The 13,844-nt window shown below is 46.8% G+C and overlaps 1 protein-coding gene across 3 annotated transcripts in view; it reads right to left on the bottom strand.

Annotated features, from left to right (window-relative positions):
- The window catches only part of LOC140390332 (uncharacterized), a 108,070-nt gene that overhangs the window by 19,750 nt on the left and 74,476 nt on the right, over positions 1-13,844 (bottom strand). For all 3 annotated transcript variants that reach the window (XM_072475402.1, XM_072475403.1, XM_072475404.1), the window contains one exon: positions 11,743-11,865. In XM_072475402.1, the coding sequence (XP_072331503.1) occupies positions 11,743-11,865 (123 nt within the window). The remainder of the gene's footprint in view (positions 1-11,742; positions 11,866-13,844) is intronic.

The raw sequence follows: 13,844 nt of genomic DNA, 5'->3' as shown, positions 1-13,844 counted from the left end.
AGACATTATTATAAGAACATAAGAACTAGGAGCAGGAGTAGGCCATCTGGCTCCTCGAGCCTGCTCCACCATTCAATGAGATCATGGCTGATCTTTTGTGGACTCAGCTCCACTTTCCGGCCCGAACACCATAACCCTCAATCCCTTCATTCTTCAAAAAACTATCTATCTTTACCTTAAAAACATTGAATGAAGGAGCCTCAACTGCTTCACTGGGCAAAGAATTCCATAGATTCCCAACCCTTTAGGTGAAGAAGTTCCTCCTAAGCTCAGTCCTAAATCTACTTCCCCTTATTTTGAGGCTACGCCCCCTAGTTCTGTTTTCACCCACCAGTGGAAACAACCTGCCCGCATCTATCCTATCTATTCCTTTCATAATTTTATATGTTTCTATAAGATCCCCCGCATCCTTCTAAATTCCAACGAGTACAGTCCCAGTCTACTCAATCTCTCCTCGTAATCCAACCCCTTCAGCTCTGTGATTAACCTAGTGAATCTCCTCTGCACACCCTCCAGTGCCAGTACGTCCTTTCTCAGGTAAGGAGACCAAAACTGAACACAATACTCCAGGTGTGGCCTCAGTAACACCTTATACAATTGCAGCATAACCTCCCTAGTCTTAAACTCCATCCCTCTAGCAATGAAGGACAAAATTCCATTTGCCTTCTTAATCACCTGCTGCACCTGTAAACCAACGTTTTGCGAATCATGCATTAGCACACCCAGGTCTCTCTGCACAGCAGCATGTTTTAATATTTTATCATTGAAATAATAATCCCATTTGCTATTATTCCTACCAAAATGGATAACCTCAAATTTGTCAACATTGTATTCTATCTTCCAGACCCTAGCCCATTCACTTAGCCTACCCAAATCCCTCTGCAGACCTCCGGTATCCTCTGCACTTTTTGCTTTACCACTCATCTTAGTGTCGTCTGCAAACTTGGACACATTGCACTTGGTCCCCAACTCCAAATCATCTATGTAAATTGTGAACAGTTGTGGTCCCAACACTGATCCCTGAGGGACACCACTAACGACTGATTGCCAACCAGAGAAACACCCATTAATCCCCACTCTTTGCTTTCTATTAATTAACCAATCCTTTATCCATGCTACTACTTTACCCTGAATGCCATGTATCTTTATCTTGTGCAGCAATCTTTTGTGTGGCACCTTGTCAAAGGCTTTCTGGAAATCCAGATATACCACATCCATTGGCTCCCCGTTATCTACCGCACTGGTAATGTCCTCAAAGAATTCCACTAAATTAGTTAGGCACGACCTGCCCTTTATGAACCCATGCTGCGCCTGCCCAATGGGACAATTTCTATCCAGATGCTTCGCTGTTTCTTCTTTGATGATAGATTCCAGCATCTTCCCTACTACCGAAGTTAAGCTAACTGGCCTATAATTACCCGCTTTATGCCTACCTCCTTTTTTAAACAGTGGTGTCACGTTTGCTAATTTCCAATCCGCCAGGACAACCACAGAGTCCAGTCAATTTTGGTAAATTAAGACTAGTGCATTTGCAATTTCCCTAGCCATCTCTTTTAACACTGGGATGCATTCCATCAGGGCCAAGAGACTTGTCTACCTTTAGCCCCATTAGCTTGCCCATCACTACCTCCTTAGTGATAACAATCATCTCAAGGTCCTCACCTGTCACAGCCTCATTTCCATCAGTTACTGGCATGTTATCTGTGTCTTCCACTATGAAGACCGACCCAAAAAAACTGTTCAGTTCCTCAGCCATTTCCTCATCTCCCATTATTAAATCGCCCTTCTCATCCTCTAAAGGACCAATATTTACCTTAGCCACTCTTTTTTGTTTTATATATTTGTAGAAACTTTTACTATCTGTTTTTATATTCTGAGCAAGTTTACTTTCATAATCTATCTTACTCTTCTTTATAGCGTTTTTAGTAGCTTTCTGTTGCCCCCTAAAGATTTCCCAGTCCTATAGTGTCCCACTAATCTTTGCCACTTTGTATGCTTTTTCCTTCAATTTGATACTCTCCCTTATTTCCTGAGATATCCACGGTCGATTTTCCTTCTTTCTACCGTCCTTCCTTTTTGTTGGTATAAACCTTTGCTGAGCACTGTAAAAAAATCGCTTGGAAGGTTCTCCAATGTTCCTCAACTGTTTCACCATAAAGTCTTTGCTCCCAGTCTACCTCAGCTAGTTCTTCTCTCATCCCATTGTAATGTCCTTTGTTTAAGCACAAAACACTAGTGTTTGATTTTACCTTCTCACCCTCCATCTGTATTTTAAATTCCACCATATTGTGGTCGCTCCTTCCCAGAGGATCCCTAACTATGAGATCAGTAATCAATCCTGTCTCATTACACAGGACCAGATCAAGGACTGCTTGTTCCCTCGTAGGTTCCATTACATACTGTTCTAGGAAACTATCGTGGATGCATTCTGTAAACTCCTCCTCAAGGCTGCCTTGACCGACCTAGTTAAAGCAATCGACATGTACAAAGACAAAGAACAAAGAAATGTACAGCACAGTAACAGGCCCTTCGGCCCTCCAAGCCCGTGCCGACCATACTGCCCGACTAAACTACAATCTTCTACACTTCCTGGGTCCGTATCCTTCTATTCCCATCCTATTCATATATTTGTCAAGATGCCCCTTGAATGTCCCTATCGTCCCTGCATCCACTACCTCCTCCGGTAGTGAGTTCCAGGCGCCCACTACCCTCTGCGTAAAAAACTTGCCTCGTACATCTACTCTAAACTTTGCCCCTCTCACCTTAAACCTATGCCCCCTAGTAATTGACCCCTCTACCCTGGGAAAAAGCCTCTGACTATCCACTCTGTCTATGCCCCTCATAATTTTGTATACCTCTATCAGGTCGCCCCTCAACCTCCTTCGTTCCAGTGAGAACAAACCGAGTTTATTCAATCGCTCCTCATAGCTTATGCCCTCCATACCAGGCAACATTCTGGTAAATCTCTTCTGCACCCTCTCTAAAGCCTCCACATCCTTCTGGTAGTGTGGCGACCAGAATTGAACACTATACTCCAAGTGTGGCCTAACTAAGGTTCTATACAGCTGCAACATGACTTGCCAATTCTTATACTCAATGCCCCGGCCAATGAAGGCAAGCATGCCGTATGCCTTCTTGACTACCTTCTCCACCTGTGTTGCCCCTTTCAATGACCTGTGGACCTGTACTCCTACATCCCCATGATAACTGCTGTACCATTTCTACATGCATCCATTATTTCTTTTGTTTATTGCCTGCCCCACCATAATGTTACTATTTTATGGTCTATAGACTACTCCTATCACTTTTTCACCTTACTATTCCTGATTTCCACCCAAATGGATTCAACCTTATCCTCCATAGCACCGATGCCATCCCTTAATATTGCCCGGATGTCATCCTTAAATAACAGAGCTACACCACCTCCCTTCCCATCCACTCTGTCCTTCCGTATAGTTTGATATCCTTGGATACTTAACTCCCAGTCGTGACCATTCTTTAACCATGTTTCAGTAATGGCCACTAATTCATAGAAATTCACAATGATTTGTGCCATCAACTCATTTATCTTATTCTGAAAACTCTGAGCATTCAGGTAAAGTAAACTTATGTTGGCTCTCATACCTCTGTTTTGAATCTTAACACCTTGATCAGTAACCTCTCCTAAGTTGTTTCTCCTCTTAACTTTTCTCCTAATTTTCCTTGTCGTTGAACTCATATCTTCATGTAAAAACCAGCCGCGTCGCTTTCCATTTGAACAAAGAACAAAGAACAAAGAAATGTACAGCACAGGAACAGGCCCTTCGGCCCTCCAAGCCCGTGCCGACCATACTGCCCGACTAAACTACAATCTTCTACACTTCCTGGGTCCGTATCCTTCTATTCCCATCCTATTCATATATTTGTCAAGATGCCCCTTAAATGTCCCTATCGTCCCTGCCTCCACTACCTCCTCCGGTAGTGAGTTCCAGGCACCCACTACCCTCTGCGTAAAAAACTTGCCTCGTACATCTACTCTAAACTTTGCCCCTCTCACCTTAAACCTATGCCCCCTAGTAATTGACCCCTCTACCCTGGGGAAAAGCCTCTGACTATCCACTCTGTCTATGCCCCTCATAATTTTGTATACCTCTATCAGGTCGCCCCTCAACCTCCTTCGTTCCAGTGAGAACAAACCGAGTTTATTCAATCGCTCCTCATAGCTTATGCCCTCCATACCAGGCAACATTCTGGTAAATCTCTTCTGCACCCTCTCTAAAGCCTCCACATCCTTCTGGTAGTGTGGCGACCAGAATTGAACACTATACTCCAAGTGTGGCCTAACTAAGGTTCTATACAGCTGCAACATGACTTGCCAATTCTTATACTCAATGCCCCGGCCAATGAAGGCAAGCATGCCGTATGCCTTCTTGACTACCTTCTCCACCTGTGTAGCCCCTTTCAGTGATCTGTGGACCTGTACTCCTAGATCTCTTTGACTTTCAATACTCTTGAGGGTTCTACCATTCACTGTATATTCCCTACCTGCATTAGCCCTTCCAAAATGCATTACCTCACATTTGTCCAGGTTAAACTCCATCTGCCATCTCTCCGCCCAAGTCTCCAGACAATCTAAATCCTGCTGTATCCTCAGACAGTCCTCATCGCTATCCGCAATTCCACCAACCTTTGTGTCGTCTGCAAACTTACTAATCAGACCAGTTACATTTTCCTCCAAATCATTTATATATACTACAAAGAGCAAAGGTCCCAGCACTGATCCCTGTGGAACACCACTGGTCACAGCCCTCCAATTAGAAAAGCATCCCTCCATTGCTACCCTCTGCCTTCTATGGCCTAGCCAGTTCTGTATCCACCTTGCCAGTTCACCCCTGATCCCGTGTGACTTCACCTTTTGTACCAGTCTACCATGAGGGACCTTGTCAAAGGCCTTACTGAAGTCCATATAGACAACATCTACTGCCCTACCTGCATCAATCATCTTAGTGACCTCCTCGAAAAACTCTATCAAGTTAGTGAGACACGACCTCCCCTTCACAAAACCGTGCTGCCTCTCACTAATACGTCCATTTGCTTCCAAATGGGAGTAGATCCTGTCTCGAAGAATTCTCTCCAGTAATTTCCCTACCACTGAAGTAAGGCTCACCGGCCTGTAGTTCCCGGGATTATCCCTGCCACCCTTCTTAAACAGAGGAACAACATTGGCTATTCTCCAGTCCTCCGGGACATCCCCTGAAGACAGCGAGGATCCAAAGATTTCTGTCAAGGCCTCAGCAATTTCCTCTCCAGCCTCCTTCAGTATTCTGGGGTAGATCCCATCCGGCCCTGGGGACTTATCTACCTTAATATTTTTTAAGACACCCAACACCTCGTCTTTTTGGATCACAATGTGACCCAGGCTATCTACACCCCCTTCTCCAGACTCAACATCTACCAATTCCTTCTCTTTGGTGAATACTGATGCAAAGTATTCATTTAGTACCTCGCCCATTTCCTCTGGCTCCACACATAGATTCCCTTGCCTATCCTTCAGTGGGCCAACCCTTTCCCTGGCTACCCTCTTACTTTTTATGTAAGTGTAAAAAGCCTTGGGATTTTCCTTAACCCTATTTGCCAATGCCTTTTCATGACCCCTTCTAGCCCTCCTGACTCCTTGCTTAAGTTCCTTCCTACTTTCCTTATATGCCACACAGGCTTCGTCTGTTCCCAGCCTTTTAGCCCTGACAAATGCCTCCTTTTTCTTTTTGACGAGGCCTACAATATCACTCGTCATCCAAGGTTCCCGAAAATTGCCGTATTTATCTTTCTTCCTCACAGGAACATGCCTGTCCTGTATTCCTTTCAACTGACACTTGAAAGCCTCCCACATGTCAGATGTTGATTTGCCCTCAAACATCCGCCCCCAATCTATGTTCTTCAGTTCCCGCCTAATATTGTTATAATTAGCCTTCCCCCAATTTAGCACATTCATCCTCGGACCACTCTTATCCTTGTCCACCAGTACTTTAAAACTTACTGAATTGTGGTCACTGTTACCGAAATGCTCCCCTACTGAAACATCTACCACCTGGCCGGGCTCATTCCCCAATACCAGGTCCAGTACCGCCCCTTCCCTAGTTGGACTGTTTACATATTGTTTTAAGAAGCCCTCCTGGATGCTCCTTACAAACTCTGCCCCGTCTAAGCCCCTGGCACTAAGTGAGTCCCAGTCAATATTGGGGAAGTTGAAGTCTCCCATCACCACAACCCTGTTGTTTTTACTCTTTTCCAAAATCTGTCTACCTATCTGCTCCTCTATCTCCCGCTGGCTGTTGGGAGGCCTGTAGTATACCCCCAACATTGTGACTGCACCCTTCTTATTCCTGATCTCTACCCATATAGCCTCACTGCCCTCTGAGGTGTCCTCTCGCTGTATAGCTGTGATACTCTCCTGAACAAGTAGCGCAACTCCGCCTCCCCTTTTACATCCCCCTCTATCCCGCCTGAAACATCTAAATCCTGGAACGTTTAGCTGCCAATCCTGCCCTTCCCTCAACCAGGTCTCTGTAATGGCAACAACATCATAGTTCCAAGTAGTAATCCAAGCTCTAAGTTCATCTGCCTTACCCGTAATGCTCCTTGCATTAAAACATATGCACTTCAGGCCACCAGACCCGCTGTGTTCAGCAACTTCTCCCCGTCTGCGCTGCCTCAGAGCCACACTGTCCCTATTCCCTAGTTCTCCCTCAATGCTCTCACCTTCTGACCTATTGCTCCCGTGCCCACCCCCCTGCCATACTAGTTTAAACCCTCCCGTGTGACACTAGCAAACCTCGCAGCCAGGATATTTATGCCTCTCCGGTTTAGATGCAACCCGTCCATCTTATACAGGTCACACCTGCCCCGGAAGAGCTCCCAGTGGTCCAGATAACAGAAACCCTCCCTCCTACACCAGCTGTTTAGCCACGTGTTTGTCTGCTCTATCTTCCTATTTCTAGCCTCACTGGCACGTGGCACAGGGAGTAATCCCGAGATTACAACCCTCGAGGTCCTGTCTTTTAACTTTCTGCCTAGCTCCCTGAACTCCTGCTGCAGGACCTCATGCCCCTTCCTGCCTATGTCGTTAGTACCAATATGTACAACGACCTCTGCCTGTTTGCCCTCCCCCTTCAGGATTCCCTCTACCCGTTCGGAGACATCCTGGACCCTGGCACCAGGGAGGCAACATACCATCCTGGAGTCTCTTTCACGTCCACAGAAGCGCCTATCTGTGCCCCTGACTATAGAGTCCCCTATAACTATTACTCTTCTGCGCTTTGACCCTCCCTTCTGAACATCAGAGCCAGCCGTGGTGCCACTGCTCTGGCTGCTGCTGTTTTCCCCTGATAGGCTATCCCCCCCGACAGTATCCAAAGGGGTATATCTGTTCGAGAGGGGGACAACCACAGGGGATTCCTGCACTGACTGCCTGCCCTTTCTGGTGGTCACCCATTTCTCTGCCTGCACCTTGGGTGTGACCACACTTACATAACTGCGATCTATGACGCTTTCCGCCACCTGCATGCTCCTAAGTGCATCCAATTGCTGCTCCAACCGAACCATGCGGTCTGTGAGGAGCTGCAGTTGGGTGCACTTTCTGCAGATGAAGCCATCCGGGACACTGGAAGCCTCCCGGACCTGCCACATCTCACAGTCAGAGCACAGCACCCCTCTAACTGACATTGCGTCAATTAATTAAAATTAAAATTTGTCTTTTTTTTTTTAATACTTTTTTTAAATTTCAAAGTTACTGTCAACTATCTGTTTCCTAGCACTAGATTTCTAATAGAAATGCGATAGCTAACTATAATATTCTCCGATCTCTGGCTTAGATATCCTCTAAATTATAATTAAGTTATTATGTTTAATTAGATCCCAAATACTCAAAAAAATTTAGGTTAGAATCCCAACCAGCCACTCAGGTCACAGCTTTTCTGTGATGTCACTTCAGTTTCCCCCCGACACACACAATTTGAAAAACAGGTATAAAAGTAAAAATCACTTGCTTACCTTCTGAGATGTTCTCAGGTTCCCTCGCTGACAGAGACTGCTCCTCCACCTCCAATCCTTGACCTGCACAATGCTAATAATATAATAATATAATATGGCACTTACCTTACACCAATGGGTCTTATTATTAGGTTAGAGGAGGAGGGCGGGTGGGAGACACTACACGTGTAGTGTCTCGGGTTTCCTCTCCACCAGAATTTATTGGGGGGGGGCACTTGCCAGAGGTCGAACTTCCGGTTCCCGCCGAAATCCAAAGGGCTGCTCCTGCAAAGGTAAGTGCTTTTAAACTAACTACTCACCTCCCAGAAGGCCCCTGCGCACCGCTGCCGCCGAAATCCAAAGGGCTGCTCCTGTAAAGGTAAGGTTTTTAAACTCACTACTCACCTCCAAGAAGGCCCCTGCTCACCGCTGCCGCCAAAATCCAAAGGGCTGCTCCTGCAAAGGTAAGTGCTTTTAAACTAACTACCCATTAAATGAAAATCGCTTATTGTCACAAGTAGGCTTCAAATTAAGTTACTGTGAAAAGCCCCTCGTCGCCACATTCCGGCGCCTGTTCGGGGAGGCTGGTACGGGAATTGAACCGTGCTGCTGGCCTGCCTTGGTCTGCTTTCAAAGCCAGCGATTTAACCATGTTCTAAGCCAGCCTCTTTTTTACGTTTTATTCCTTTTTACTTCCCGTTTTATTCCTTTTAGTATTACTGGACCTATTCACTGAGCTCCCCTCAGTCACTGTACCTTGTACTGTCGCCCTTTTTTATTTTTAACTTTGGCTTCTCTGTCTTACACTTTCCCCCTTACTGCCTTTTGTTTCTGTCCCTGTTTTACTACCTTCCGACTTCCTGCATCGGTTCCCATCCCTCTGCCACATTAGTTTAAACACTCCCCAACCGCTCTAGCAAATAGTTGCTCTAGGACATCAGTTCCAGTCCTGCCCAGGTGTAACCCGTCCAGTTTGTACAGGTCCCACCTCCCCCAGAACCGGTCCCAATGCCCCAGGAATCTGAAACCCTTCAGCCATGTATTCATCCTATATATCCTGTCATTTCTACTCTGACTAGCACATAGCACTGGTAGATCACTACCTTCGAGGTCCGATTTCTTAACTTCCTTCCTAGCTCCCTATATTCTGCTTTTGAGACCTCATCCCGTTTTTTACCATGTCGTTTGTACCAATGTGTACCACGACCACTGGCTGTTCACCCTCCCCCTCTAGAATGTTCTGTACCTGCTCCGAGACATCCTTGACCCTAGCACCATGGAGGCAACATACCATTTGGAACTCTCCCTCGCACACTACCGCTCTCAGAGCCGTGGCTTCACCAGTGACACTAGTCCCTCAGTATCACGTGTTGTCTCCTCCTGATGAGGCTGGCAGCACTGGTTGCCTCTGCCACCTCCTCCAGGCACTGTTCAAGAGGGGGGGGGGGAGGGCTTGAGTCTGTGGCCCACCCTGGGGAGGAGGGTATACCTCCTCTCCTCATTGGCATCGAGCAGTGGGTCCACTTCAGACTCCCAAAATCAGGGAGCAGGTCTTCCCTGAGCCACCTTCGTGACTGAAATGATAACTGGAACTTAGCAAACTTAAAGCGAGGTTTCTCTTTGTTCCAAATAAATGTACTAATCATTCCATTAATTTATTTTGACAACTTTCGTTGACAACAATATAGGCAGCATTTGCAGCGGATATAACAATCTAAGCAATATGATCATTTTAATTAGGACGCTTATTCCAAACCATGAAATTGGCAGCACCGAGCAAGATCCTATCTAATTGCCACAATCAATTGGGGAAAATTGTCCCCTTTAACTATCTAAAGGCACGGGTAATTAAAACTTCAGCATGGTAGCATTGTGGATAGCACAATTGCTTCACAGCTCCAGGGTCCCAGGTTCGATTCCGGCTTGGGTCACTGTCTGTGCGGAGTCTGCACATCCTCCCCGTGTGTGCGTGGGTTTCCTCCGGGTGCTCCGTTTTCCTCCCACAGTCCAAAGATGTGCAGGTTAGGTGGATTGGCCATGATAAATTGCCCTTTGTGTCCAAAATTGCCCTTAGTGTTGGGTGGGGTTACTGGGTTATGGGGATAGGGTGGAGGTGTTGACCTTGGGTAGGGTGCTCTTTCCAGGAGCTGGTGCGGACTCGATGGGCCGAATGGCCTCCTTCTGCACTGTAAATTCTATGATAATCCTGGAGTCTTGTTTGCGACCACAGAAATGCCTGTCTATTCCCCATACAATTGAATCCCCTATAACTATTGCACTGTCACACTTATCACCCTCCCCCTCTGCAGCAGAACCAACCATGGTGCCACGAGTTTGGCTGTTGCTGTTTTCCCCTGAGAGGCCATTCCCCTCAACAGTATCCAAAGCAGTATATCTGTTCTGCAGGGGAATGGCCATAGGAGATTCCTGCACTACCTGCCTCGCTCTCTTGCTCTGTCTGGTGGTCACCCATTCCCTTCCTGCCTGTGGAGTCTGAGCCTGCGGTGCGCCCACCTCTCTACACGTGCTATCCACGATGCTCTCCGACTCGCGGATGCTCCACAGTGTCTCCAGCCGCCGCTCCAGCTCTCAAACCCGAGCTTCCAGGAGCTGTAACTGGAGACACTTCCTGCACACATGCTGACCCTGGGGACTGGAACTGTCTCCAGCCTGCCACATGGAGCAAGAGGAGCAGACCACGCCTTGGAGCTGTCCTACCATGATTTATTCCTTTAAATTAAACTTTTGAAATTAAACTTTAGAAATTATATCGCAGACTCGCATTACAGTCCACGCAGCAGTGAAATTTGACCACAACAGTCTGATACTCGAGTGAGAGAACCAAAGTCCAGTCTGACTCATGGCTTGAAGCAGGAATGTTAAATCCATTTACTCTAGGGCCATAGGTCACACTCAGCACATGTTATTTGGAAACACTGGTAGAAATTGGTTTGCTTCGCCTGTTTCTTGGGCACAAAATGGGTGCGATACAAATCAATTCCTGGGCACCTTGTCCTATACCCAATCCACCTGTGGTGTCACGGTCACTTCTCTATTTGTCTACTCCACTTTCACTAGAAACCTGACTGCAATCATTGGTAGCTGTACAATGAAGGGCCCTGAACCTGTTTCACGACACTTCTATAAAATAGGTAAAGGTAAAGTTGCCATAGTCCCAGTTGACCGTGGGCTGTTTTTCCCCTTTGATGGGGCGAGCTGGCTGATTTAACCTGAGGATCACCACGCCGCAGGCGAGGAGCAAGGTTGACAAGGCGGGCCTTGATGAATAATCTATAATGTATAAATGAAAAAGCGAGAGGACATGCCATAGTTTCCCTGCTGTTTAACCTTTCACATCTTTTGCAGGAATGCCGTTTGTTCTCCATCAAGATTTTCTTCAAATAAATTGGCCGCTGAACTAAACTCAGGGACAGCATGCGTCTCCTGGGTGCAAAGTACTAGAGCTGAAGACTGCCAATTTGCATTAAACCTTCCTGAATTTCCCCTCAAGATTTACCAGAAATGTAGTATGTCTAAATTTGAACCATCACATCGAACATCACGGCCTTTTCACAGTAACTTCATTTGAAGCCTACTTGTGACAATAAGCGATTTTCATTTCATTTCATTTCTTTCTGTTCCCTCCCCATTACCAATCCAAATCTCACCAACCCTCACCTCAGCACTGATGGTGAGCTTTGTGAATGTGTAACATAAACACATCTTCAAACTTACGTTTGGCCTTCAGTTTCTTAATTAACCTGTTCGCTTCACAAACATCCACACAAATCGATGGTGCGGATAGTATCACCAAGAGACAGAAGAACACCAGGAAGGGCACATTATATTTGTGAGGTCCTATTAAAAGAAAAAAAAGTGAATAAAATTAAATACTTTCATAGATGAGAGAATACCATTGCAGATTAATTCACCACTGTGCCTCTCAAAATATGTGAAGCATGCAACTATCTGGACATGTTGGCTTTTATAAATTGATTTGAGGTAGACAGTGGATGCAATATTTTGATTTTCATAGGACCTTTGATCATGCTCATGATTAAGATCGGAGGATTTGGAGTTAGGAAACAAGAAGCAGAATCGATAGGAAGCTTGGAAAATAAATTCCAAAATGGCTGCAGGAGAAAAGACATAGTGGTATGGATACAAAAATAATTCAAACTCATGATCCATGTTAATAAAGCGATTAAAAAGTGCACCGAGATCCATTAATAAAGGAATAAAATTGAAGAACTAAATTATGTTAAAATTTGTATTAAATTTGTTAAATTTGTATTGAACCTTCACTACATCCCACTTGAGTACAGTTCACCACTCCATTTATCAATCTGCTAGAGGCACTCATGAAGGTGCAAAGGAAGGGCAGCAGGGTGGCGCAGTGGTTGGCATTGCTGCCTCACGGCACCGGGTTCCCAGGTTCAATCCCGGCTCTGGGTCACTGTCCGTGTGGAGTTTGAACATTCTCCCCGTGTTTGCGTGGGTTTCGCCCCCACAACCCAAAGATATGCCGGATAGGTGGATTGGCCACGCTAAATTGTCCCTTAACTGGGAAAAAAAAAATTAATTGGACACCTAAATTTATTTCTTTTTAAATTAAAGTGTATTAAAAAATGCGAGTCATTATTTTTGGACATGAATAACACTGGACGGGATTCTCCGAGCCCGCGCCGGGTCGGAGAATCGCCGGTGACGCTGGAAATTCCTGCCAGGCCGCTCCGACGTCGGCAAGCGTTCTCCGACCAGAGAATCGGCGCCAGTCACGCGCGCACCGTCGACGCGGCGGCGGTCGGGGGCTGTTGAAAACGGCCGTCTTCCCACCAAGTTCCGCCGGCGTGGTTCCAACCTGGTCCCACCCGGCGGGAGCTCGGACCCGCGGTTGCATTGACCTGATGGAGGGGGCGGTGGGGGGATCAGACTCCGGGGGGGGGGGGCCTGCACGACGGCCAGGCCCGCGATCGGGGGCTACCGATCGACAGGCGCGTGCGATCTGGAGGGGGCCCACCTCCTTCCCGCGGGCCCGCTGTGTCGCCACGCCATTTTGCGCAGAGCCATCACGGAAACGGTCACCATGCGCCGGAGCGGAAACGGCCAGGACACGCATGCCCGGACCCGCGCTAGCAGTGCAGGGCTGCGTATCGGTACCGGAACAGCGTGCAGCACTCTGGCGCCGTGCTGGCCCACTGTGGTCCACTGAATCACTGGACCAAGAGGCCCGTTGACGCCGGCATGAAACACTCCGGCGTTTATGCCAGCGCCAACACTTGGCCGGGATTATGGAGAATCCCGGCCATTATCTTTGGGTTGAGAAGTGATGGGCAACATTCATGCTGCATAACTGGCAAGTAGCATTAATCAGGAGCAGGACAAAACTCTTATCACCCACACTTCAATTCCATGGTTGGAATCATCCAATTTCAACTAAACACCAACATTACAAAGATTGCAGCCAATCAAGTTAAATACCAACATACTTTGTTCATACATTCAGGATATCTAGGCTTGATTGGGCAATAATTGCTTGCCTCACCATTCCAATTACCCTTGAGAAAGTGGTGATGAACCATGGCTTTGCCATAAATTACAGGTACAACGTGTGGCTTGCCAAGCCATTTCAGACAACGGTTAAGAGTCAATCACATTTGACTTCCGGGTGCGGCTATGCAGAGCTAGGTCGCATATTCGGCAGCTCCTGCTTGGAACGGACTTTTGGGCTCTTTTACAGGGCCCCCACGGCATTTGTTTGACATTTCCCGGTGTGGGAAGAAGGCGGCAATATTCCCCCGACAGTGTCCCCCAGGAAGGGTATGTCTCTTGGTTGC

The sequence above is a fragment of the Scyliorhinus torazame genome, chromosome 14 (genome assembly GCF_047496885.1).
Source record: "Scyliorhinus torazame isolate Kashiwa2021f chromosome 14, sScyTor2.1, whole genome shotgun sequence".
Lineage (NCBI taxonomy): Eukaryota > Metazoa > Chordata > Chondrichthyes > Carcharhiniformes > Scyliorhinidae > Scyliorhinus > Scyliorhinus torazame.
Note: the sequence above shows the minus strand (reverse complement) of the source record. Positions and strands in the feature narration are given on the sequence as shown.